This window comes from Onychomys torridus, chromosome 1, assembly GCF_903995425.1.
Source record: "Onychomys torridus chromosome 1, mOncTor1.1, whole genome shotgun sequence".
Classification (NCBI taxonomy): domain Eukaryota; kingdom Metazoa; phylum Chordata; class Mammalia; order Rodentia; family Cricetidae; genus Onychomys; species Onychomys torridus.
The window spans coordinates 17,895,031-17,921,770 of NC_050443.1; the positions used below are offsets into that span (position 1 = coordinate 17,895,031).

The 26,740-nt window shown below is 52.3% G+C and overlaps 3 protein-coding genes and 4 non-coding genes across 11 annotated transcripts; 2 read left to right on the top strand and 5 right to left on the bottom strand.

The window, feature by feature from the left end:
* Positions 1 to 271: 271 nt before the first annotated feature.
* Gpr32 (G protein-coupled receptor 32) lies at positions 272 to 4,416 on the top strand (the record flags this gene model as incomplete). The annotated part of the gene is given in 6 exon segments (XM_036199555.1): positions 272 to 399; positions 764 to 858; positions 982 to 1,181; positions 3,304 to 4,273; positions 4,276 to 4,340; positions 4,342 to 4,416. Coding segments are annotated over 6 exon segments (1,533 nt in total), but the record flags the coding sequence as incomplete, so codon positions are not given.
* Positions 4,417 to 15,907: 11,491 nt separating this feature from the next.
* Acp4 (acid phosphatase 4) lies at positions 15,908 to 19,962 on the top strand. Its single transcript, XM_036173982.1, has 11 exons — positions 15,908 to 16,021; positions 16,099 to 16,203; positions 16,281 to 16,367; positions 17,117 to 17,263; positions 17,816 to 17,914; positions 17,995 to 18,090; positions 18,753 to 18,885; positions 18,969 to 19,051; positions 19,382 to 19,509; positions 19,593 to 19,771; positions 19,850 to 19,962. Exons 1-11 carry the CDS (start codon positions 15,908 to 15,910, stop codon positions 19,960 to 19,962), a joined length of 1,284 nt encoding a protein of 427 aa, XP_036029875.1.
* Positions 19,963 to 20,844: 882 nt separating this feature from the next.
* C1H19orf48 (chromosome 1 C19orf48 homolog) lies at positions 20,845 to 26,650 on the bottom strand. 5 transcript variants are annotated; one of them, XM_036174011.1, is made up of 7 exons: positions 26,558 to 26,650; positions 25,994 to 26,173; positions 25,020 to 25,063; positions 23,556 to 23,613; positions 23,143 to 23,179; positions 22,832 to 22,863; positions 20,845 to 22,534 (listed from the first exon to the last, which is right to left on the bottom strand). In XM_036174011.1, the coding sequence occupies exon 7, from the start codon at positions 22,474 to 22,476 to the stop codon at positions 21,622 to 21,624; it is 855 nt and encodes a 284-aa protein (XP_036029904.1). In that variant the 5' UTR covers positions 22,477 to 22,534; positions 22,832 to 22,863; positions 23,143 to 23,179; positions 23,556 to 23,613; positions 25,020 to 25,063; positions 25,994 to 26,173; positions 26,558 to 26,650; the 3' UTR covers positions 20,845 to 21,621. The 5 variants fall into 5 exon arrangements, with proteins under 5 accessions (XP_036029904.1, XP_036029886.1, XP_036029914.1 ...); XM_036173993.1 differs by lacking the exon at positions 25,994 to 26,173; XM_036174021.1 differs by lacking the exons at positions 25,994 to 26,173; positions 26,558 to 26,650 and adding an exon at positions 26,495 to 26,551.
* LOC118576947 lies at positions 22,606 to 22,698 on the bottom strand. Its single transcript, XR_004944136.1, has one exon. It is a non-coding gene; the product is annotated as a small nucleolar RNA SNORD88 (small nucleolar RNA).
* LOC118576943 lies at positions 22,941 to 23,031 on the bottom strand. Its single transcript, XR_004944133.1, has one exon. It is a non-coding gene; the product is annotated as a small nucleolar RNA SNORD88 (small nucleolar RNA).
* LOC118576942 lies at positions 23,261 to 23,351 on the bottom strand. The gene has a single exon (XR_004944132.1). It is a non-coding gene; the product is annotated as a small nucleolar RNA SNORD88 (small nucleolar RNA).
* Positions 25,128 to 25,219, bottom strand: LOC118576945. The gene has a single exon (XR_004944134.1). It is a non-coding gene; the product is annotated as a small nucleolar RNA SNORD88 (small nucleolar RNA).
* Positions 26,651 to 26,740: the final 90 nt, after the last annotated feature.

Below are 26,740 nucleotides of genomic sequence, written 5' to 3' on the forward strand. Positions count from 1 at the left end.
AGGCCCCTCCCCTGTGGATTGAAGCTCCTGGAGCTTACAGCACACAGCGTGGAAGCCAGTTCCTCACAGAGGAAAGTTTCGCTCATAATCGCTGCCTGTGTCTCTCCTGGAAGGTGGCAAGGGAGGCAGAGTCCCCAATCTGGGCTGGCTTTATCTTCCCAGCCATAGAAGACAGTCTGTCACCATGTTGGGAAATAGCTGTCACGAGCTCTTCGCCCCCTGACATGCCCCCACCCAGCGTGGAACCTGCTCTAAGAACAGGTGCGGGCGTATGGCTGTTCCCTCCGAGCCTGAGTTTTCTCATCCTGTGGCTGTTCGGAAGGTCTGGCAGGCCCACTGCCCAGGCAGGATTCGACCTCAAGACCCAGGGATCCTGTATGAGCTGTCCTCCCACACCAGGTGTGAATTCTGATTCTCATTCTTGTCTATGACCCCCGGTCACACCCATAACAGTGGTGATTGAGGCTGTGCTCCACACTCGTTCGAGTTTGGGGTCTACAGGACTGACAACACAGGCTTTGAAAATGGGGCCTCCGGCTAGGACAGCCTGACATTCTACTTACCTGAAGGCGGGAGGATTCTGAGTTCAATGCTGTTCTGGGCAACTTAACTTAGTGTTATTGTTTTAAGAACAAAAAACAACTAGGAGTGTGTCTCAGCATTAGAGGCCTGCCCAGAATCCGTCGTGAGGGCCTGGTGGTATGGCTCAGCAATAGAATAAGCTGGGAGTGTGCACGGGCAATCTGTTCCACACCCACTGCAGTACTGAAAAGAAGAAAGAAAGAATGGAAGAGGAAAAGGAGAGGACACAGTCCCCTGTGGCCTCCTGTGTGCAGATTACCATCATCATCCCTGGAGGTTTAGCCCCTGGGCACTGAGATCAGCCCCAAAGCCAAGCCAGGGTCCAGAGGAGGGGCTGGGGCAGCTAGGGCTGGAAGAGGTCTCTGTGATGGGTCAGGCAGGGGTTGGGATTTGTCTCAGGGTTCTGGAAGCTATGTGAGGTCTGGGAGCAGGAGAGGATCGGGGGAGGTGGCAAAAAGATGCTTCTAGGGCCCCCGAGTGGGCGAGCAGAACGGGACATAGAGCTGGACCAAGGGGCAGAGGAGGTAGCCTTCGGTGGAAGGCCCAAACTAGGAGCTTGGCGAAGAGTTGATGGGCAGAGTGGGGAGTGCAGGGCTGAGGTGGGAGCTGACTGCAGGCTCAATCCCACACCCCCTTCTCCTTCCTTGTCCCCCTCCCCCACTTCCCACAGCAACCCCAAGACAAAGCCTAGCTTAACCTGCCACCCACTTCCTCTTCCCCAACACCACTGGCCCTCCCACTGCAGCCTAGCCATACTCTCCAGGCTTCCCTTTTTAGCTACTCATGTGATGCAGAGATTTATAGGCAGGTAAAACACTTATAAACAAAAAATCAAATTTTAAACTTAAAAATTGCGTTGTTTACTTGGGGGTGTAAAAGCATTTCATATTTGTGTGAAGGTCGGAGAACAACTTGTGACTTCCCGGGATCAAACCTAGACTGCTGCGTTTTGTGACAACTATCTTTACCTGCTAAGCCATCTTGTCTTTTGTTTGTTTTGACAGGTTCTTATGCTGCTCAGGCTGGCCTCACAGTTGCTATACAGGTGAGGATGACCTTGAACTTCTGATCTTCCGGTCTCCATCTCCAAAATTCTGGGATTGCAGGCCTGTGTCACTAAGCCCTGGGACCCAGGGCTTTCTGCTAGCTAGGTCAGTGCCTCACCAACTGTATTCACCCAAGTCTCACATAGTCCAGGTGTTTTTAAGATCATAGTACGTGGAGCTGGAGAGATGGCTCAGAAGTTAAGAGCATGGGCTGCTCTCCTGAAAGACCCAGGTTCAGTTCCAAGCTCCCACAAGGTGGCTCACAGACTTCAGTAACCCCAGTTCTAGGGAAACTGCCACATTTTTCTTGCCTCCACAGGCATTCCCACACATGGGACATAGACATGGATGCAGGCCAAATGCCTATATGCATAAAATAAAAAATAAACCCAAAAATGTAGCCCTGCACAGAGTAGCTAGCTAGCTCCTTACTCAAGGTGTGGCTGGAACTCACTCTTGAATAGACCTTTATCTTCATGGACCCTGCACTCAAGGACAGTGACACTCTCCCATCCTGATAAAATAAGTGATAGCCAGAGAAGGGCTTCTCAAGAAGGGGGTACCCAATGAGGTTTGAAGGGTGAACAGGAGTATGGTGACAAGATGAAGCCAGATACACCAGAATGTTAAGACAGCAGGGACAGGGTGTGTGTGTGTGTGTGTGTGTGTGTGTGTGTGTGTGTGTGTGCGTGTGCATGCGCGCGTGGCTTATTCTAGGAACTACAGTGCAGGAGCAAGGGAAGTGGTGCCCAGGCAGCTGGTGAGGTGGACAGCAGCGTCACAGCACACAGACCCTGAGGGTTCTGACCCTGCCTGGCGGTACTCAGATGGACAAGCCATTCCTTCCGTTCTCAGAGTGGGGAACTGAGGCCCAGACTCAGTCTGGCTGGGTGGTCTCTCTGGTTTCCAAGCAGGTCTGACTCCCTTTTTTATTTGTGAGCTCATCATGCATTTAAACTTTGGGTCAAGAGAAGACCAGACCACCAGATGCTGCTTGGGTATCCTGGAGACACCCCACACCCACTGACTGGTGAGCTCAGGGCATGAGGGGATGGGGGCGGGGGTGAGTGGTGGTAGGACCTGGGTCTAAAACCTGAGCTGACACCCAAAAGGTCAGAGGACTGAGGGATGGGACAGGGTTCATGTCTTGAATCCTCCTCATGGCCTTGGTGGGGCTTTTCATCCATAATCTCTGGGGTGGGCCTTGAACTTGAAGTGTCTGTGTTCTTCAGAATGGAGGGAGGAGGTAGGGAAGAAGGGGGGGCTGGAGAGCGAGGGTCAGACAGGAGGGGGTCATAGGTGAGAAGGGGAAGGCCCGGTAGGATAATCCCCTTAGACTCAGGAGCTGGGACTTCACACAGGCACACCGGGCAAACATAGAAAGTATAGCGCAGTGGAGGGTGCAGACGTCAGCCCTGCTTGTCCCTGCTTACCAGGACAGACTCGGGTCATTGCAGAGGAGGGTGAGGGCTGAGCTGGGTCAGGATGGTGGAGGTGTGTTTGTCAAGATGGGAGACTGGTGACAGGTCACAGGAACAAAGGAAGAGAGAATGGCACCAGGGTTCTGGGAGCACTGGGACTGGCCCTGAGGCACAGATCCAGGGGCTGGGACAGTGGGGCAGGGCTATGTGTGAGCTCTGATGTGGAGGCTTTGTCTCTGTCTAGCCCCATACAGCCAGCCATGGAGGAGGACTCTGCGGAGATGCAGCAACCAGCACCTCTGGGGACTCTGTACCTGCCCTGGGCAATTCTCTTTCTCCTCTACTCTCTGGTGACAATTGTCTCTTATCTCCTGGACATGGCCAGCCACAGCCTGCTGGCCCAGGCTAGAGGATCCTTCCTTCTTACCCCTCTGTCTGCAGCCTGGTTTGGCTCCCAGCTCATAGCTGACATCGTCTTCCTGGGGCTCCTGCCTCTCAGCCTCACCTGGTCCCACAGCGGCCAGCCCATGGGCCTCATCCTCTGCCCCCGGGATCCATGTCCGGCCTTCTTGGCTTTCAGTACCAGCGGCCGACTGCTGACTCATGTGGCTGCTGACCGCTGTACCTCCTTGCTTCAACCATCCTGGGCACTGGGTCATTGTGTAGTTCGCCAAATAGTTATCTGTGCTGGTGCATTCTGGATCCTTCTGCTGGGCCTGGCTGGGAGAGCCTTGGGAACTTTGAGGGATGGAAATGGCTGGAGTGACCCTTTCAACAGGACAATGACCCTGGAATCCCCCAGGCATGGCCAGGACCCCTTGGCCTGGAGCCCTGTGCTTGATCAGCTGGTGTTTGGATTTGGGGTGCCACTGGGAGTACTGAGTGTCTTCCACAGTGTGGTGCGGGAGCAGCTCCAGCTGGCTGGGGTCTCTGGGAGGCCTCCATTGCTGAGTTTGCCAGGAGCCACTGCAGCCATGCTGTTCGCCTGTTGGTTCCCCTTCCACCTTCTGATGCTGCTCAAGTTCCTGGGCATGTGGGGACCCGGACTGCAGCTGAGGGATGTGTGGGTGTTGCTGAGACCTCTGGGGCTCACTCTGCTGGCATCAACTTGCTTCCTCAACCCACTGCTGTATGTATGTGGGGGCAAGGAAATCCAGAGACAGCTAGGCCAGGCCTTGAGGTTCCATTGACAGGAAGGAGAGGAGGATGAGGTGGCAGAGGAACCCAGGCACTGGGGATGGAGGCCGAAAGGCTCTGGGGCAGCCTGAGGGAGCAGGGCACAGTCTGGGGTGGAGGGGCTTCTGTCTTCTGAAAATGAAGGTTGGGCTGAAATAAAGGCACAGGAAGTGGGGTGGGGAGGAGAGAGGGACTTAGAAAAGAGGGACAGAGACCCTGAGAAAGGAAGAGATTGGGGGGAGTGGGGGAGGGTGCATAGAGCATGCAAGTAGAGGGGAGCGGCTGGTCCTGTTGGAGTCATACAGAATGTGGCAGACAGAGGTCCTGACAGGGAGCAGGGGTGACAGACAGGGCAAGTTTACAGGGTAGAGACAGAAACTAGGAGGCTCCAATGAGGTGTGTAAATAGAGCTTGTGTGAGGAAGACGGGGTGGGGAGGCAGGCAGGCAGACTGGGGGAGGAGACAACAGGTGTGAGGCAGTCAGCAGTCCTGGCCTGGACATGAACACAGGAACAGAGTCTTGGTCACCAGCCACCCCTGCTGGCCCAGGACTGAGCAGTTCCTGAGGCTCCAAACCCAGTACTGGTGCTGGCACAGTCCCATACATAAACCTGGATGTTTGCCCCACTAGGTGGTTGGGAGGGAGACCCGCCAGCTCTGGAGACACCACTGCTGGCCAAGTGTCAACCATCTTTCTTCTGGGATTTTGAAATCCCAAGTCCCTTTTAACTACACTTCCCCTTTGGGAATGGAACCCAAGGCTTTGAGCATGCTAGGGAAGAGGCCTGCCACTGAGCCAGAGCCCAGCCTTTCACTGGAAGGTTCTAGGCAGGAGCTCCACCACTGAGCCATGCTCCAGCTCACTAGAGGATTCTAAAAAGTGCTTGTCTTCCAGGCCACCTCTCAACCCCAAAGGTGAGCTCCCTATCTCTAGTTTGTGTTGGTTTGTTGTTGTTGTTGTTTGTTTTTTAAGACAGGGTCTCATTCCATAGCCCAGGCTGGCCTCAAACACATGGTGATCCTTGTGCCTCGGGTCCTCTTCCAGTGCTGGGATGATCAGCCTACACACCGCCGCCGCCACCTCCTCCACCGCCTCCACTGCCACTGCCGCCACCTCCACCACCACCGCCTCCACCACCACCTCCACCACCTCCACCACCACCACCACCTCCACCGCCGCCGCCACCACCACATCTGACTGTCCTGGGCCTTTGACACTGTCAGATGTAGAAAAGGGGAAATTTAAGTACATGGAAAGGGAAAGGAGCCTTCACCTGAGTGAGTCGCTAGTTAGGGTCAAGAATTCCAGCCCCATCCATATTTGCAGGCGGCACGATAGCTCAGCGGGTGAAGAAAGACATTCCCCTCCCCACCAAGCCTGACAACCTGCGTTAACCCCGGGCCCACACAGTGGAAGGGAAAACGTCTCCTGCAGGTTGTTCTCTGACCTCCAGGCGAGAGCTGTGGCACACATGCCACCTTCCTCCCACCCAAAAACAAACCACAAACACACACAAAATCCCCAGAACAAAACCTATTTGTTCTGATGGCTGCCTACAAAAGCCAGCATTCTTTCTCCACAAAGCTATTTTCAATACAAAGGTTAACATAGCAGCGAACCTTGCGGAAGTCCGAAGCATCTGTGGCCATGCTTTTTTCAAAGCTGTAAACTGCAAACTCTAAAGAATTTTAAAAGCAATTTTCTGGAGAATCTCACAAACAAAACTATAAACTATGGGTGCAAATTGAAACATCCCCTTTCTCCCCTGTGGATTATGGTTTTATTTTGAGAGCTGTAATCTTTTCTGATGAGCCCTGGAAAGCATTTTGTGATTTTGCAAAAGAGAAAAAAATAAGTTCCTCTGAACAAAGTAATGTAAGAAACTTGGAAAAAATAACAAATAAACACAGCTGAATATGTGACCAGAGTTCAGACACTTGAGGGTGATGCTGTCTTAAGAAGTATAGGCCCTCCCTAGGCATTTCTCTGTATCAGAAGCCACCTTGGGGCTGGAGAGGTGGATCAGAAGTTAAGAGCACAGGTTGCTCTACCAAAGGATGTGGCAACTCACAACCACCTGTAACTTAAGGCTCTAAGTGGGGGGTCTGGTGCCCTCTTCTCTCTCCATGGGCATTGACTGAGCTCATGTGCACAGACACACAGCCAAAAACAGTATTTTAAAAATCTTACTTTTGTATATGTTTACAATGGGTGTGCATTCATGTGAAGTCTGCATGTAACGACACGTGTGTGTTTGAGGTCAGAAGGCAATCTAGTCCCCATAGGCTCATATATTTGAATGCTTAGTCACCAGGGAGTGGCAGTATTTGAGAAGGATTAGGAGGAGGAGGAGGAGGCATGGTCTTGTTGGAGAAAGTGCATCACTTGGGGTGGGCCTTGAGGTTTCAAAAGCCCACACCAGGCCCAGTGTGTCTTTCTCTGTCTGTGGTCTTTGTCTGTGGATCAGGATGTAAGCTCTCAGCTGCTTCTCCAGCACCATGCTTGCCTGTGTGTCTCCACCATGGTGAGCGTGGACCAACCCTGTGAAGCTGTAAGCCAGCCCCCAGTTAAATGTGTGGTTTTAGGATTGTCTCATCACAGCAATGGAGCAGTAACTTAGACAGCTGTCTTTGAGTTGTCTGCCAGCTTGTATCCAGAGTAGCTGCCCCTCTGGTTCCCAGGGGTTTTCTTGTGTGTGCCTTCCATCTTGTCACAGAAGTGCTAGGATTACAGGCACAAGCTTCCACACATGTGGGTTTTGGAATGTCAGACTAAGGTCCTCATTTTACCTAGCAAGTACTTTTAATCCACTGAGTCATGTCCTCAAGTGGCGCCTCCTCCTCCTCCTCCTCCTCCTCCTGCTCCTCCTGCTCCTTCTTCTTCTCTCCTCCTCCTCCTCCTTCTTCTTCTCTCCTCCTCCTCCTCCTTCTTCTTCTCTCCTCCTCCTCCTCCTCCTCTCCTCCTCCTCCTCCTTCTTCTCTCCTCCTCCTCCTTCTTCTCTCCTCCTCCTCCTCCTCCTCCTTCTTCTTCTCTCCTCCTCCTCCTGCTCCTTCTTTTTAAGAGATTTACTTTTAACATTGTATGTGTGTGAGTGTTTCACCTGCATTGTGTCTTGTGCCCCACAAGGCATCAGATCCTCTGAAACTGGAGTCACAGGAGATTTAGAGTTGCCATGTGTTTGATGGGAATCCAACCCAGGCCATTTGCTCTTAACCCTGAGCAATCTCTTCAGCCCTAAACTCTTAATTCCAACTCTGTTTCACAGACTCAATTCTGGAGAGGTGACTCAGTGGTTAGGAGCACCTGCTACTTTTGCAGAGGACCTGAGTTAGGAGTTTGTTTCCCAGCACCCATGCCTGGCAGTTTGCAGCCTATGACTCCAGCTCCAGAGGAGCTGACACCCTCTTCTGGCCTCCATGGACACCCCCACTTATGTGCACATTTTTACACACACACACACACACACACACACACACACACACACACGCCACATACATGTAATTGAAAAATAAAAGCCAGGGGTGGTGCTCACCCCTTTATGGACAGGCAGATCTTTGTTATTTTGAGGCCAGTCTAGTCTTATATAGTGAGTTCCAGCTAACCTGACTCAGAAATAATTGATTAATTAAATTATAATCTTTAAAGCACATAATGCAATCCTGACACATATTAAAAATTTACTTTAAAAAATAAAATAAAAAGTGATAATAATAATAAAAAAGAGTTCCATCTTTGTCTGAGTAGAGGTCTCTGAAAGAATTTCTCAGGCAGAGTTACCTCTGTGAAGCATTCAGCTTCCTCTCCATAATGAGCAGCCTCAGAACCCCAACTGCCCGTTCATAGCACCCTGGGGAGCTTTCAGAGCAAAATCAATGCTCCACCCCACCCCAAGCTCAGTGGTGGGAATTGACAAAGCTCTCAGTGGGTCTCCACAGCCTGAGACATCCATCTCCACTGGACTGCGGTTGAGAAGTGCCAAGTTGATAGCTCCCTGAGGACACAGAAACCTCATAACCCATCAAGCCCTGGGGGAAGGAGGGATGAGGAGGACGCAAAGGTTGACTTGGTTTTGTGGCTGAAGACACATTGGCAGCCAAGCAAGCCCACCTGAGCAGTGAGGAGAAGAGGTTAGGCTGGAAGGAATGCTTGCAATGGAGGACTGGCAAAGGGCACCACAGATGTCCGGGCACAGCAGGTGGAAAGCCAGGGCGTGTAACTACTCAACCACTTTTGAGTTATGGGGCTAACTCAAAAGCAGAGAGGCCTGGTGGGGGCCCTGTGAGCAGGGAGGTGCACGGTGGTCTTAGGTTGGAGAGAGGCCACTTGACTGACAGGAGGAGGTGAAGGCTTGGAAGTGTTTGGGAGAGAGCCCAGGGAGGCCCAATATGCTCTGCAAATTCAAACTCCCTGGACAATTAAAAGCTGGGAAGATAGTCCAACATCGCCATCATGCGGCTATTTCTGATTCTGCATCCAAAGAGTCATTGTATTTGAGGTCAGAGGGTGCTGTTACAGGCTCTAGTCAACAGAGGGCGCGATTGCCAGTTCAGCTTGGTCTCAAGCCACTAAAATTGCACAGTTCTGAGCTAAACGGATTCACAAATCCGTTTCTGATTTGAAATTTCTAGTCCTTATCCTGAAGACCCAGCATATACCCTGTTCAGAAACCACTTCCTCAGATACTAGGTGGAAATGAACAGGTGTGTTCCTCAGGGCATTCACTTGGGGAGGTTGGAGAAGGTGACAGGAAGGTGATTGAGTGTGGGCTAACCAAGTCCCTATTGGGGGTTCTGGACACTTCTATAAGAAAGGGATTTGATTGTAGGTGGTAGCCATTGAATAGGAGTTTGCTAAGAAGAGAAAAAAGAAGCATCAGCATTCCTTAAGATAAGTAAGAAGGAATCATGACCACCCAGACTTGACACAGTCATGAGGTCTGCTCACACACACCCTTGTGCTCCAGCTATCCTTAGTGTGGCCTTCTGTTAAACAGATTTTCACTTTTACCTGGCAGGTGTGCTCAGGGAGAAGTTAGAAGTATAAGTCCTGAACAAGCTGTTTGATACCAGATGGAGAACTGGACCATGGGAGTTCCTCTGTGCTCTGACACTCATGGCTGAAATGCCCTTCAGATACCTATGGCCCTTAAAGACTCTTACTCATCCTTAAATCCCGGGTAAGGTCAGACATCAGACCCTGATCCTCCAACTAGAGAGCACAGGCCATTGTCACTCCTGCGTCAGGTTCCAGAACTTCTCCCTCAGACCCAGGGGTCCAGGATCCAGCACTCCTCCTTCAGACCCAGGTGTCCAAGCTCCAGCACTCCTCCCTCAGACTGAGAGGTCCAGGGCCCAGCCTCCTCCCTCAGATTCAGAAGTCCAGGGCCCAGCCTCCTCCCTCAGATTCAGAAGTCCAGGGCCCAGCCTCCTCCCTCAGATCTAGGGGCCAGGTCTCTACTTTTTTTTCTTCCCACTGAGATTTTGGCTGATTGCGGGAGCAGGGTTGTGCCGAGTAGGGCTTAGGGAGAAGGCAGCCTTGGTCTGATGCTGTTACATTTATTAGATCTTAGAGGCCCGAGCGATGGTAGAACAAGCAGAGGCCAGGCTGGAGGACTGGGAAGCCATGCCTTCTCATTGTTGAGCCTAGAGCAGAGACAGAAGCGTGATGGAGACACATGGTACATGGTCAAATAAAGAGAGACACGAGACACAGACTCTTACACTCTGTCTCCCCCTCACCTTGTTGAAGAAGTAGATGGAGGCTAGGATGGTGAACACAGCCATGGCCAAGGTCACATTCTAGGGGAGGAGGTCAGGAGTCAGCTCCCTCCCTTCCCTGCGCCCACCCCTGCCCCAGCCCCTTCACCTGTCCTCACTTCCTGCAAGTTCATGGCCATGGGTCCTAGCCACACAGAGGCTTGACCTCCCTCCCCCAGGCCTCTGAGTCAGCCAGGAAGATGCCTCAAGAATGGGAGGGGGTTGTCGGGGAGACCAGAATGGTGACCATGGTGACCAGGAAAGGGCATTTTGGGTAGAAGAGACATTCACACTGGGGACTGGGGAGAGGGGATGTGGGTGTGGAATGTCACACGGTACTAAATCCAGCATCAAGACCTATGAGATTGGAGAGTTCAGAGCTGGATCTCCACACTCACTGAGTTCTGTTTTCTTTCCTGGAGTGTGCTGGGAGCCATGGGAGAATTGTGAGCAGTGGAGGAAAAGACTGGGTCTGGTATCTTGAGGCAGGAGATTGCCCCTGGTCTAACGGCCCAGGCAAAATGGCATCCTCATGTCTGCCAGACGCAATGGTGGGGACGAGAGTCAGCAGTTACGCTAGAACCCAGTCTCCAGTTTGTGAGGATGGCAGGAGCATCATGATAATGTGAAGCATGGTGGGTGGCACATTCTGACATCTGGACCACGGGGACAGCGAGGCACCTTGACTCTGACCACCCAGTGCTCTTTGTAGGTTCCTAACTCTTTCTGTCCTCTATACCTTTATAATGACTCTCCAGGCTATTAGGGGTACAGAGGAGAGGGCAGATAAATACATGTGTGCTGAACTACCTTCACCTTCACAAATTGCTACCAGATGTCCCCATGGGTGTGAGCCACTGGAGGGCCTGGGTTTTTGCAGTGATGCCCCAGCCTTGACACTGAGGAGGGAAGCACAGGGTAGAAAGCCTCCTGGAGGGATGTCCATGCGGGCTTGAATCCCACCTCTGACATCTGTCTGTGGGATGACCTTAGGTGACTCACTTAAAGATGTCTGAGCCCGTATCACATGAGCATGATGACCTGGGTTTGATTCCCTAGCACTCCTGTAAAAAGCCAGGCATGGCACATGTGCCTGTCACCTTAGCACTGGGGAGGTGGAGACAGGACATCCCTGGGGCTTGCTCCCAAATCAGTGAGCTCCAGGTTCAGCGAGAGCCACCAGAATATAGGTGAAAAGAAACTAAGGACGACATCTGACTCGACCTCTGGCCTCTCCACACAGAAGAGAATGTCTCTGTGTGGTGCAGGTGTTTCTCTATCCAGGCTGGGGAGAAGGGTCAAGAGGCTCACAAAACTCAAGACATTTTCCAGACTCACAAGTTACATGAGCAGTAGGTGGTTGTAGCTGGAGAGAAGACATTCTCAAGTGGAGCTGCCTGCCAGATGCCAGAAGACTCCAGTGAGACATCTCTGTATCCCACCCCCACCCCCCGCCCCGTGGGACTCTCTGTTGGGGCAGTTGCTTTTGAGTGACCCCAATACACAAACTGGCTCACCATGCTGGACTCCGGTGATTTCTTGGGTCCGCTGTTGCTCTTTCTGTCTGGATTGGAGTTCAAAGTCACCTTCAGCTACATAGTGCATAGACAGTTCAAGGGTAACCTGAGATACATGAGACCCTGTTACTAAGTGAACAAGCCAATAAATAAAATAAAAGAAGGGTTGTCGAGATAGTTCAGTTCTCAGAGCTCACACGGTAGAAGGACAGACCTGACAAGTTCTCCTCTGACCTTGGCATATGTGCTGTGGCATGTGGGAGCCCCACCCCACAAGTGTAATACATTTTCAATGAACACAGAGAATAAACACACATACATACATACACACACAAAAAGAGAGAGAAGCAGGGGACACCAGGTTACAGAATCTGGTGATGTGACAGCTGAAGGGGTGGGTGTGACTGGCTTTGAAAATGGGAGTCCTGGAAACCAGCTCCAAGAAGTGGGAAAGGCAGGGGATGGAGTTCTCCTTCATAGCTGGTGGTGGATGCATGGTCTGAGGTCACACAGACTGTGGACCTGGAACCTCCAGGGCAGCTGGGGATCATGGGTCCTCTGCTACTGCCTGGCTGGTGGTCAATCATTATAGTGGCACAGGGAGTGAGCAGCCCAGGAGGCCGAGTACCGTGACATTTCTGGGGACAGAACTTGGTCACCACTCCACATTGTTCCCATGGTTCGGTGTCACTTATGGCTGTCTTTTGTTTTGCTTTGAGATTAACTTGCTACATAGACCAGGCTGGCCTTGAACTCACAGAGATCCACCTGTCTCCTGAGTGCTGGGAATAAAGGCGTGTAGCACTATGCCCGGCTGGCATTAACAGACTTTTTGGTGCCATGGTAGCACATCCCTGTTTTCTGAGCATTTGGGAAGCTGAAGTTGTAGTGTTGTGAGCCAGCCCAGGCTACAGAGTGAGTTTAGGGCTAGCCTGGGCAATGTAGTGCAATTCTGTCTACAACATTAAAAGAGGGGGCAGGTGTTGTGGCTAAAGATGTAGCTCAGAGACAGCACTTGCTCAGCAGGTGTTCAAATGATAGTAGACTGCTTTTTGGCTGCTTTCCTGAGACCCTGGGTTCAGTTTTGGTGGCTCACAAACATCTGTAACTCCAGTTCCAGAGGATGTAATGCCCTCTTCTGGCCTCAGTCAGCATTGCATGCATGCATCACATACATACAAGCACATAAAATAAAAATAAATAAAATCATGGCCTGATATAGTTAGTGATGCACGCCTTTAATCTCAGCACTTGAGAGGCAGAGATCTGTAAGTTTGAGGCCAGCATGGTCTATGTAGTGAGTTTTCTGACAGCCAGAACTACATAGTGAGACCCTGTCTCAAACCACAACCTCAAAAAACACAAAACAAACAAACAAACAAACAAACTCAGCCGGGCGGTGGTGGTGCATGCCTTAATCCCAGCACTCAGATTAAGCAGGCGGATCTCTGTGAGTTTGAGGCCAGCCTGGGCTACCAAGTGAATTCCAGGAAAGGCACAAAGCTACACAAAGCTTGTCTCGAAACCCCCCCCCAAAAAAAACAAAAACAAAAACAAAAAAAACCCTCAAAAATTAAACAGCTAGACTCCCTCTATACTAAGCCTTCCCAATTTTCGACCTATAAAACCCATGAGCAATGCAATAACAACTGCCTTAAGACATCGAGCTGGGGCTGGGGAGGCGGCTCACCGGCCTCACAAGCATGAGGTACTGAGTTTGGTTCCTTGGTCTTGGCATAATGGCTTGTAGCTGTAATTGCAGGGCTTGTTGAGACAGGAGGATTCTGGAGTTTGGCCTAGCCTGAGTCAGCAAGCTCCAGGTTAAGTGAGAGACCCTGTCTAAAAAGATAAGGTGAAGAGTGTTTGAGAAAGACATCTGCCATCTGGCCTCCACACACACATGCACTCCTGCACGCACATGAACACACACATAAATTGCTAAGTTTTAGGGTCATTTGTTAAGTGGTCATAAACACAACTTTTTTTTTTTTTTTTTTCTCCCCGAGACAGGGTTTCTCCGTGTAGCTTTGCGCCTTTCCTGGAACTCACTTGGTAGCCCAGGCTGGCCTGGAACTCACAGAGATCTGCCTGGCTCTGCCTCCCGAGTGCTGGGATTAAAGGCGTGCGCCACCACCGCCCGGCACACACAACTTCTTAAAGGTTCCGTTCTACAAACAGGTCCTCGTAAGTGCTTAATGCTTCCACCCATCTGGTCTGCTTTGTGAGATGAAGGCACACAGAAATTACGGTAACTTGGGGATAGTATCACACAGCTTGTAATTTGAACCTAGTCTGTCTACTCCTGGCTTGGGAATTTTGCTACAGGGTCCTGTTGGTTTTAACCAGTTGTATGTGGTGTGGGAAGAAAGTGAGAAGTCCAAGGGGGCCTGCTGCAGGCAGCAGGAATATATCATAAAAACTCAAGCTGGTTATGGCAAAGTCACTACCTGGAGGAATCAGGGAATTCCTCCAGAGGAAGCCAAATTCCAAGGAGTTTTTGGTGTTACTTGGCTTGTTATATATCAGCTGTCTTCTGTTACAAAAATCATGTGTGCCTTCATAGTTTTCCCAATTGACTTTTCCCTAACAAGAGCTAAGAGTGTGGACTGATCACTCTCTGAACATACACATTCCAGGTATTTGGAGAATGGCCTCAAGAAGGGGTTTTTTTTAGAATCAGATATCTATCTCTCTTAGCCACTTTCAAGGACTAGCAGTAATAACAGTCCACATGAAGCTCTCCTGATTTAAGGCAAATTCCACAAGGAGACACCACCTAGGTCAAGTGGACGTTAAGTAACAGCTTTACACAATTTAGCTCAATCGACCCTCCTTTCTTACAGCCTTACTAACTTTACAGACCTTTAACTCCTTACCTAACCACTTCTAGGAATATTTAGATAACCTTGTGCGCTGACAGCTATGCTCAGCCAGAACCCCAGTTCAAGCCTGTAATTATCATCATTGGCAGCATCCGGCCAGGTCCATCCCCAGATGGAGGAAAGTACCTTAGCAGAGACACCTCTGTACTCTCTAAGAACAGACTTAAGAATCCAGGCTACCTGTTTGAGAAGGCCTGGTGGATGTGCCAATTAAGCTTTACTTCCTCCTTTCCCAAATCTTACCTCCAGTTCCAGATCTCCCTGTAACTATCACCAGAGGTATCTAGCTGTACACATGTTGCCTAGCGACAGAGCACACTTTCCCCCACCCTGCAGAAAAATGGCAGATAGCTTGGACAGATAGGAGCCACAGGAAAAAAGAAGGCAGTTTTATTTTCTCCCTTTGACCAAGCAACTTACAGATTCTTAACGTTTTCTACCAATCATGTTTAAGACTATAGTTGAGCACATAAGATCCCTCTTCTTAGATATTACCCAAATTTAGCCTTTAGTTAATTCATTTCCCCATTGGTCACTTCCCTTTGAGGTTGCAAATGGTAATTAACGGTTATTGCCCCTCTCTGTGATTCTTATCACCCCTTCCTCAGTGGAAGCCTGGCTTTGCACTGCCAAGGGAATACTGCTTGTAAGTGTATATATACCAGGATTTCCAGGGCATGGGAGGACGGAGAAGAGAAAAGAGAATGGGAGAACTAGATGGGTAAGAACTGGAGAGGAACAAACTGAGATGGGGAAGAACTAGATTGAAGGGCTGGAAGAGAGTACTAGAGGAACAAGATGGAAGGTGAGGAAGAGCCAGACAGGGAAGAACAAGATGAGAGAGAAGGAGATGGGAGAGGAGCTGATAGGGGAAAGAACAAGATGGACGAGATCCTAGATGGGACAGAACTAGATGAAGGGATTAAGATAGAACCTAGAGGGGACAGTAGGTAAATATAGAGAGAAATCAGGCAAGAAAGGAGCTAGGCACGAGAGCAGAATAGAAGCTTGTAACTGACACAGAATAATAAAGTGTATGGACTAAGGAGTTTCACGTACATAGATTCGTTTCTCTTCCATGAAAGATTAATTATTAGCTGGTTGTAGATTCTTCCTGGACCCTGGGAGGGGACTATGGAGGGGCTGGAGCCCTGTAGCCTCAGAGAGTCCTGACATTTTCAAAAAGGAACAGAAAACATGGGGAAGCAGGGTGGTGGGAGTGGGGCAGGGTTCCCTGTAACTCCCTCTCAGCTTTGCTACTTCCTAGACGTTTCCTCAGGCAAGTCAGTGGTCCTGTCGTGCCTCAGTCTTCCCACCAGCATAGCAGCGATTCTGGCGGCTACATGGACACCTCCTGGGGGGTCTGTGGAGATGAACTGGGTTAACCCCAGGCCTCCCCAGACTGGGGCAGTGCTGTGGAGCATGCTGGGGCCTGCGCTGCTTGCAGGGGGCTGAGTCGGAGGCTAATGAGCAGGTGAGACCACAGCACAGACGGAGGCTGAGCTCAGCGTCTGCTCTCTGTGGAAATGGCCGAGCCTGGGTCTCAGGGCCACACTGCCGGACCCTTGCTGCTGCTGCTGCTGCTGCTGCTGCTCCCACCCCAGGCCCTGCTGGAGGGGCCCCTGCTATTTGTGGCTCTGGTACGCAGCCTCCCACCCCACCTGACCCACTCTCTGCCTCCTAGACCAGCCCTGACCCGGTTCTCCAACATCCCCAGGTGTTCCGTCATGGTGACCGGGCCCCACTGGCCTCCTACCCCACAGACCCACACAAGGAAGCTGCCTCCACCTTGTGGCCCCGAGGCCTGGGCCAGCTGACCAAGGTGAGGAGGAAGAGGGGGTGAGGAAGAGGGCTGGGGGACAGGTGATGAGGGTCTGCTGAGGCTGCCTCTGTCCCCAGGAAGGGATCCGCCAGCAGCTGGAGCTGGGCCGATTTCTGAGGAGGCGTTATAAGGCCTTTCTGAGCCCGGAGTACAGGCGTGAAGAGGTACTTTGCTGCTGACTTTTAATCCCAGTGTCCCCTTTGGCCTTCACCTCTTGTCTTTGGTCTCTATCAATTTGATCTGCATTCCCATGGGCTTTTGAGTTAGTAAGGAATCCACACTGACCTCTGACCTCTCAAACTATTACAGTCTGACCACTGACTGGACCTCAACCTTTGTCTTGATTCCCAAGTACTCCATCCTGACCTTCTGACCTTTGAACCTGATTTGGTGTTTGATCTTTGCTTTGCACTCCTGTGTTTCCTGGGGTTGGGTTTCTTGGGAGGGTTCTGGACCTACACATGCTGGGCAAGCCCTCCATCACTTAGCAACACCTCCCAGCAGTTTCAACCTCCAACCTTTGATCTTTGCCTTCATCATGGCTGACCTTCCTTTTCTGTCTTCTGACATCCTTAGGCCGAGTCCTCCTGGCCCTCATCCTGATTCCTCTGAGAACTGTGTACTGAACTTTAGCTCCATGTTTTCAGTTCCCACCTTCTACATCTTGTACCTCCAACCTCCTTGATCTGACCTTCCTTTAACTCTCAACACCTCAGTAGACCCCTGCAGTCCAACACCTCACCCCTCTGACCTCTATCCCAACTTCCAAAGTTGGAAGGCTAGACACTTGAACTCACCCTCAGTGCCTGACCTTTGACTTAACCTACCCCAAACTGCATCTGAAGCTTTTGATTGGGACACTGCTGACCCTTGGCCCGCCAACCCCTCTGCTGTCCTCACCCCCAACCCCCAGGTGTACATCCGCAGCACAGACTTTGACCGGACACTGGAGAGCGCACAGGCCAACCTGGCTGGGCTGTTCCCCGAAGCCGCCCCCGGAAGTCCTGAGGCCGACTGGAAGCCCATTCCAGTGCACACAGTGCCTGTGTCTGAGGACAAGGTCAGGGGCTGGATCTGGTGGGAGAAACAAAGGATCTTGAGTTCAAGGTCATTCTGGGAACCTTAGCGAGACTTTTTCGAAAGTTTAACAAGACAACTTGGGATGTAGGCCAGTGGTTAACCCCCACCATCACCACCTTAGAATCCCCCCAGGAGGGACTGGGGGTGTGGCTCAGTGGTGAAGCACTAGAGTCCCCCAGTGAGGCACTGGGGCTGTGGTTTAGAGGTAGAGGGACTGCCTAGCTTGTCCAAGGTCCTGGGTTCCAGAACCAGCACCACACATACACAAAAAGGGATGGAAGTAAAGCGTGCCACTGAGCTGGAGAGGGGCAGAGGCAGGTGGACACACTTCTGGGCTTCCAAGCCCAGAACAGCTGAGATCAGCAAGACTGTCCCTGGTGGAACGGCCCAGAGGGGTAAGCTGTTACCCCTCGCCCAGCTTAGCTGGGTACAGGGGACAATGGGAGAGGGACAAGCCAGAGACCCTGGCCCCATGGCCAATTGGGAGACTGCAGACTTGCCGCTGTCTCCCCTGAGCCCCAGTCTCTCTCAGTTGCTGAGGTTCCCCATGCGCAGCTGCCCTCGATATCACGAGCTGCTGAGGGAGTCCACAGAGGCAGCTGACTACCAGGAGGCCCTGAAGGGCTGGGCGGTGAGTGCAGCGGGGGACTGGTGGGGCTGGGTGCCAGCAAGGATTGGTCAGGGCTCACCCAGCCCTGCATCTCCACTCAGGACTTCTTGACCCGCCTGGGCAACTTCACCGGGCTGTCACTGGCTGGAGAGCCACTCCGCAGAGCATGGAAAGTTCTGGACACACTCATCTGTCAGGTGAGTCTTTTCCTCACCTTTCCCAGCTGGGGATTTTAAACCAGCACTTGGCCTAGCTGTTTATTAGGGCAAGCAATTTAGCCTGTGTACCCTGGTTTCCCCATCTGCATGGTGGGGATGGTGACAGGCTGTTGGACAGTGATATCCCCTTTCTTGGTACCATTTCATTGGATCTTTCTAGAATCCCTAATGTCAGATTCCAAGGCATCTCTGGTCCCAAAGGGCTTGGTAGGGATTCTGGTCTGGTACTTGCTCTGGCCCATACTGTGGCAAGCTGATCTCTGAGGACTCTAAATGAAGGTTAGGGTCTGGAGGGTTGGCTGCAGCAAAGTGCTTGCCATAGCATGAGGGGCTGGACTGCCAACACTTGCCTGAAAGCCGGATGCAGCAACCACACCTAAATCCTGGTGCTGAGGAGACCTTGATGGGAGGACCCCTGGGGCTCAGTGGCTAGCCAGTATGGCCTGTGTGGTGAGTTCCAGGCCAGGGAGACTCTCAAACTAGGTGGGCCAGGCCGAGGAACATCTGCAGGTAATCTCTAACCTATACATACATGCACATACATGCACATGCATGCGGGCACACATTGTACACATGCACATACAGAACAAATGGGGGGTGACTGAGGACTCCCTCTCGAGGTCCTCTCCTTCTCTCCCCAGCGTGCCCATGGTCTCACCCTTCCATCCTGGGCCTCCCCAGACGTCCTGAGGACTCTGTCACAGATTTCAGCTCTGGATATCAGGGCACATGTGGGCCCACCCCGGGCAGCAGAAAAGGCCCAGCTGACAGGGGGTGAGGTGTAAGGCCTATGGGGGCGGGGGAGTTGTTCCTCAGGTGGGGAGGGGGTATATAAGCACTCTGTTCCTGTCCCTCAGGGATTCTTCTGGATGCCATCCTCAGCAATTTCTCCCGGGCCCAGAGCCTGGGGCTGCCCCTCAAGATGGTCATGTACTCAGCTGTGAGTCCTCGGGAAGGACAGGGATTGGCTACCACATGGGTGGCAGTGGTGGTTAAGATCATGTAATCTAAGCCCACTGACTTGGGTCACCCTTACCTCCTACAGTACTTAGGGGACTGTATCACTAGAAACACAGTAAGATGAGGGGGGGCCTGAGGAGCTTTAGTCCCCCTGCAAGGACTGTTGAATAGAACTGCTAAGGAACAATTAGCATGTCTGGACAATCACAGAATGTCCATGGTGTGGATGGGAGTGGTCTGGAGTTATTTCTAAGGGTGCTAGATGCATTCTAGGGTCTTAATTCATCTCCCTCAATGGAATTCTCTGCAGCATGACAGCACCCTGCTAGCCCTCCAGGGAGCCCTGGGTCTCTACGATGGGAACACCCCACCTTATGCTGCCTGCATGGCCTTTGAGTTCCGGGGGAGTTCCAGGGAACCTGAGGAGGAAGATGGAGAGTGAGGATGGGTGATGCCTTGGCATTGGGTGGGATGGGCTCTTAGGAGGGAATGGGCAATACTACTGTCCTCTTCACCACCAGGAATGTCACCATCTCTCTCATCTACCGAAATGACACCTCCAGCCCACCCCTGCCACTGAGGGTTCCTGGGTGCCCAGCCCCCTGTCCACTTGGGCGCTTCCAGCAACTGACTGCTCCAGCCAGGCCTCCAGCTCATGGGGCCCCCTGCCATGGTTCCTCTGAGTCTACCAGCCCCCCAGGTGACAGCCCTCTGCGCAGGGGTGGGAGCGGGGTGTCCCCAAGGCCTGGGATTCACAACCCCCATGTTCTTCCTGCAGCCACGGTGCCACTTCTAGCCGGAGCTGTGGCTGTGCTGGCTGTGCTGAGCCTGGGGCTTGGCCTACTGGCCTGGAGGCCCAGCTGCCTGAGGGCCCTGGGAGGGGCTGTATGAGGGGGAACGCATAACACAAAAGCACCCCCTCAGCTGACACTGGATCCCAACACGTGTGCTCACCTGCTGCTCTGACTTGTCACTTACTGTGCTTGCGCGTGTGGGAATGAAGGCTGGGTGGGCCCCAGGCATTGTACACACCTGGACACTCATGTCTCTACAGTCAGGTGCTATACATACAGATGGCAGGCAATAAGCGTGTGTGCAGGTGACAGCCTATAGCTTGAGACCACACAGGACTGAACTGTCCTTAAGGAACTCTACTCCTAGTAACTATATCCTGCGGGTGGCAGACCCGATGGAGATAGGGATCGCCCAGGGTATTGGCTAAGTCTCCTGAAGCCCCACCCTCACCACTATCCTCAGCTCTCCCTGAAGCGGGGAAGTTCCTAAAGGATGTGGTGATGAGCCTGCACCTAGGACTCCAGGACCCCACCCCCTACTGACCAGCAACCATGTTCCTGCATCCCCCGGAGCCCCACCCCCATTGTCTTGTGTGCTTACTACTCCCCAGAGCCCCCAGCTGACACTGGGGAGTCACTGGGTGTTCTCTGCCTTGAGGTGGCCAGGCTCCTCCTATCTGGGGAGGCACAAGACCAAAGGTCCTGAGGAAGCTATGGATCCCAGGACAGCCTGAGCTAAAGGGTCTGGTTCACAAGATGCAAAACCAACTCAAACCCCAATGCAGGCTGCAGGGTAGGGACTAAAGCCAGCCAGTGGCTGTGACTGGCCCCCACCAGCCCACCTTTCCTCACCAGACCGCTGGAGTATCCTCTGGAAACAGGCCAGAGGTGGGCAAGGACGCTTGTGCCTCACCTGCCCAGGACCCAGCTCATCATCGCGAGTCTACCCACGCCGGGACCAAGTCAAACAGCACACCCAACAGAGGGCAATGAACCAGCCATTTAATAGGAACTCACGGAGGAGGCAGAAGCTCCAGGGCTGCCCGCCTCGCCCCTCCACTAAATCCAGATCTACATTGGCCAGGGGACATGTGTGCAGCCAGGGACACCAGACCCAGCTGGAAGGTGCTTCAGAAGGGAAGGGCATGGCTAAAAGAAAACAGGGACAGGGTCCCCAGAGCAAAGTCTTTACAAAAGGGGGCTTTCCTCTCCCCAAAACCAAAGTGTCACATAAGCTCAAAATAAAATATAAAATAAAAATGCTGCATTAGAAAAGTTTACAATGTTAAGCCCTCAAGTGTCAAACACCCAGTAAAAGTACATGAAGTGTGGCCTATACCTAAAATACTATGTTAAGTGTTGTATTGAAAAAGTAAAAACTTCAAGATGGCCTGCATGTAGTGCTTTGGGGGCCATGTGGAGGCAGAGGGGTGGGGACCCTGATGTGGCCACCCACCTCAGCATGGCCTTATGCTCCAACTCAAGGGGTTGAACTCCAGGGCCACAAGCACCCTAGATTCACGGCAAATGGCCACCTGTGGCTCACTTCCCACAAGGACTATGTGGCTGGGGACATGCACACCTTTCTTTGGGGGGGGGGCCACTGAACTTGGCACTAAATGCTGGAGGGACACACATGTGGGAAAGGTGCTTGCCAAGCTCCTTCCTAGTGGCCTAGGTTGCAGGCAGCCTCTGTGAGATTCACCTCCCACCTGCAACCCCAGGGTATGAGTGTGCTCTCAAAGCCAGTCCAGGTCTAGTCGTGCCTCACAGGGGGCTCCTCCCCACAGGCCTGGTCGGAGTAGGGGGGTGGGGGTGGCTGCTCCTCAGCCAGCCCATAGCTGGGCTGGCCACGACTGCGCTTGGCTTCTTTGATGTACAGTTCCAGGAGCACCTTGGTGGGCTGCCTGTCTACTTGCTCCCGGGGCACGCCGTGGCTGAGCAGCCAGCCTAGGAGGTCCTTTCGAGTTGGGTTGGGCCCCAGCATGAGCTTGGTGCGGCCTGGCTGGCTCTGGCGCCAAAGCAGACCCACATCGGCAATGGTCTGGATCTCCATCACAGCCTCTAGTACTGTCATGCCACGCACCAGCAGGCTGACCAGTGAGAGCCGCAGCTCAGAGGGTGCTGCTGTGAGCAGGCGCCGCTGCAGGCCCTGAGTGAAGGCCACATCCTCTGGGGCCAGGTCCACAGGCCCCTCTGGGTCAAGGTAGATCCACTCAATCATACCCAGCTCACGAACCAGTTGGATGCCTTCCTCCATGGTGGTCCACGGCCTGAAGGGCAGCTGAGTGGCCTCAAAATGCAGGGAGGATTGCCAGCGCTGGCGCCAGGCCTGCAGCAGCCAGCTCAGCAGTGTCTGGCAGCCACCCCCCCGCAGGGCCTTGCAGCGGTAGTTAAAGATGGCATCCTGGGTGAGGTCACCCAGCAGCCCCAGCTCCCCGGAATTCAGGGACAGGGCCGGGCCTCCCTGGTCGTACACCCGCAGGATCCAGGTGACCATGAGCTCATTGGGGTTTTGCTTGAAACGCCGTGAGATAGCCAACAGCTCTGTGTATGTGTAGTAGCGGTCCCCCCGGCCTACCTGGGTGGGCACCAGCACTCTCTCCGCCATGGCCCTACAGCCTCAGGCAAGGACAGCAAGAGGGCTAGAAGCAATGCTGCTGCAGAGGCTGCAAAAAGGCATAAGGCATGCTAGTAGGTGACAAAGGGCCACGCCTCCACTCAGCATCCCCTAGAACAGAAACCCCCCAGAACCCTGGAATCAAAGGTCCCGAGGTCATGCAACATGCCATCAGGCTGGTCAGAGGCCCAGTGCTGTACATCATGGGGGTTACCAAGAGCATTAGGACAGGGTGCCTCATAACAACCTCGGCCAACTTCTTTACCCATTCCCATGTTTGAACAACGGTTCATGTGATTAGAATCAAGACCCCTACCCCTATCCCAGATAGCCCCTCTGTTCTTACGTGGAGGGAAGCAGGCTGTCTGCAGGAACCACCTGGAGGCAGAAAGGCAAGGGGAAAGAAGTTGGTCTGGAAGACCATGATACCCCTATTCACCCCCTCTTTGTAGCCAGGACCCCTCAGACCCCAGGGTGTCAAAGGTCCCTGGGGGGCACCATGTCCTCAGGGTAGTCAGAGCCCAGTGCTGGACATCACAGGGGTCCTTAAGCATAGACACTGACAGGATTTCTTACAGTACAAGCAGAGTCTAAACTGAGCAGTATGTATTAGCAGTATTAAGACCCTACCCCACCTCAGGCAACCCTTCTGCTTACCTGGAGGGAAGCCTGGCTGTCTGAAGGAACTGTCCGTCTGTTGGCAGGAGGGAGAGGGGAAAGAGGCTGGTGAGACGCACAAAGAATACAACTTCTCCAACTACTCCCTTTGTAGCCAGGACCCCTCAGACCCCAGGGTGTCAAAGGTCCCTGGGGGGCACCATGTCCTCAGGGTGGTCAGAGCCCAGTGCTGGACATCACAGGGGTCCTGGTAATATCAACACTCTCCCCCTCTTAGGTCCCAGGGCCACCTGCTGTCCCAAGGGGGTAGTGTAGCACATGCTCAGACATTCAGGCAAGAGAATGGCTGACACTTGGTTTCTGAGAAAGCAGTCCTCCCTTGCGACACTCCCAACATGCCTCTACCCCAAAGAGGATTACAGATACACACTACCGCACCCCATCTTACTCACTTATTTTTGTATGTAACCCAGGCTGCACGTGAACTCAGGATCCTCCTGCCTCAGCCACCTGGAATGTTGGGAGTATAAGCAGGTGCCACCATTATCCCTCACTGTCCACCCTGACCCTGCATGCTGCCTTCCACATGCTCTGCTGCCAACAGACTGAGGCTGCTTTGTCTTGGGAATGAATGTGTGGCAAATGAGGCAGTGCTGGGCTCACAGCTCAGCTCTAGGCCGTTTGGAATTCTCAGGATGTAGTAACCATGTACCTCAAAGGCTTCTGCCCTTCTGCCAGGCCTATTTACCCCACACCAACTCTTCAACCTGCCTGAGCTCGAGGCCAGCACCACTGTTCCACACTGCAACTGGGAAGTGATGACTTTGCCAGAGCATTCTGTGGAGGAAAAATGACACCTGCCTATTGCTAGGATCCTGGTGGGATTTGCTGAACTCAACTTCCTCAAATACTGTGGCCTTCTCCTCTACCCCACAGGGTCTTGTTATATAGCCCAGGTTGGCCTTGAACTTATCCTGCTTTGCTCTGCTTCAAGTACTCACACAGGTGCTCTGTTATTTAGCAACCACAAGCCTCAATTTTGTGCAGAAATGAGTGGTCCAAAGATGTAGCCACACAATTAAGAATGAAAAATTCAGCCCCACCAACTCCCATTTCAGGCGCCTGTAAGCCCTATATGGTTGTAGTGTGGACAAAGGGCACATTTCTGTCTTGCCCGCTCCATTCTCGCTTAGTGGAGTGGTGCATGGACATAGGCTAAAGGAACCAGGTCTCCCTAGCCACCGGTGAGTATTTTCTCCTTTTCAGTTCTCATATCTTTGCCTATAGAGACTCCATGTGTTGTTCAGTGATATGCAGGACACCTCGTTACTAGCCCAAGCCCAGTACCGTCAGATTAAAAAAACACCTCACGGTCAACAATACAGCCATTGTTCTCCCTGTCCCCAGCACCTAAAAAACAAGAAATTCTCCTAGAGCTGAGAACTTGCTCTTTTTCAGATAACACACATTCCTGTCTTCTGATAAACATTGCTATTTTAATAATGACTCCTATGTAAATTCAAGGTTTTTTTTTTTAAAGTATCATTTTTATGTACAAATGATTTAAGGCTTCTCAAAAGCACACTGTATTCAGTCCAAAATCCAGTGGTCAGATGATAATGCTGCCAGCCATTTTGTTCCTTCTACTGAGTTTGAAAATCAGGTCCTTTCTGTACCTTACCCAGCCCTTACCCCTAGAAGGCAGGAAATACTACCATCTGCTCTTGATGTGTCTGCTCCATCTAGCACCCAGATTTAAGTAAGATGGCTTAATAACCAGTTTAGAGTTATGAGCAGCAGGGCTAGGATCTTAACCAACTAGCTGTCTGGTCTCATGATCCCAAATTATAGAAAGTCACCTAAGAGAAAGGTATATTATTTTAGGTGTGGAGAGATGAAAAAGTAAAGGTTCTCACCACAATGAGATGATGGTGGACGGCTACTTGGCTTCAAGATACACCTGTAACACAGGAAGGACTTGGTGAGGGTGTATGTGTGGGGACAGGTGTAGAAGATCAAAACCAGAGCCCCTCAGACCCCCAGGTGTCAAAGGTCCTGGAGGAGCACTGTGTCCTCAAGGAGGATCGGAGCCCAGTGCTAAACATCATGGGAGCCTCAGACCTTCTGCAATGTGAAGGCTACTTGCCTGCAGGGATGGTGGCCAAGCTATAAACACAAAATCCACTAGATGCCCCAACTTTCCCAGTGACACAGGTCCATAGAGATTCTCTATGTACCCACAGCACGAAGTCGACTCTGATGCTCTTGGCTGTATCTGCTAGTAACCTTGAAAAATAAAACCTGTAAAGACACAAATCCCTCTGAAGAACCTGATGGAAAGGAACAAGGGGTTGTTCTATGGAGAAAAACCAAACAAAAACGACAAAAATCCCAAACCCAAAGATATAAGTGATATGGACAAGGACCGTACTCAGCCAGATTTGAACCACCCAGTGAAAGGCATCTGATGGCTTCGCAATGAACACAAAGAGAACAGCAGGACGGCAGGAGGAAAGTCTAATCAAGTGTGATAATGGCACCAACAAGAAAAAAAAAGCTGTTTTGGAGGGGAACATGTGGTTAAAATATTTTGGGTGAAATATGTAATTTACTTTTTTTCCCCCGAGACAGGGTTTCTCTGTAGTTTTGGTGCCTGTCCTGGATCTCGATCTCGCGCTCTGTAGACCAGGCTGGCCTCGAACTCAGAGATCCGCCTGGCTCTGCCTCCCGAGTGATGAGATTAAAGGCATGTGCCACCGCCTCCCGGCTGTAATTTACTTTCAAAATTCGAGCAGCTGGGATGACACGCTTGTACCATCAGGTCCAACATTGTATCAGTATTCTTGCAGGTGAAAAAAGGCCTGACTTCCTTTCTCCTGTCTACTCCTACCTGCTGCTCCGAAGCAGTCCAGTCCTCCACGTGCACTCACTTCCGCCTTGGTAACTCCGTATCTTGTATCTGCCCCTACACCCCATCCTCCTCCAGCCCTCATGTGTTCTAGGTTGCACAAAAATGTCAAAATCCCACACGGGAGGAGGGGCAGTGGTAGAGATTTCCTACGGAGAGAACCTGCAGGTAGCACGGGGCTGTCATTGGGAGGAGAATTCTGTCACACACCCCCTCCCTGTCACCTAAAAACGGGTAAGATGGCGGACAAGACCCGCGACGTGAGCAGCAGAAATGGCGTAGCCCGGCTAAGGCACAGACAAAGGAAGGCCCGTCCCGGCATCCACAGCTCCACACACCTGGCGGAAGGCATCATCCCCGCAAGTGCCCGCATCCGCTCCTTCAGGGGACACCCCGGGTCCACCCCTAGCGAGCCCGCGGCCCCAAGCAGCGCCCTTGAGCCCGTCCACGCGACAGGCACACCCATGACCAGGCCACAGATACCTCCGGACGCGCGCTCCCTAGGGCGCAAAGCAGCACCACAGACCAGATGGCCCCGAGACCAACCTCGAGAAAACTCGCCGGCAAAGAGATAGGATCCAACACGCTCTCCCCAAGCGCGCGCCACAGCCGCGAGTCCCATTTTATAGCGCGCGCCGCCTGTCAGTCCCGCCCACCGCGTCCGCAGGGCCACACCCCCAGCGCGCCTCAGGCCCCGCCCTGAGGCAGCCTACCATTGAGCCTTTGCTG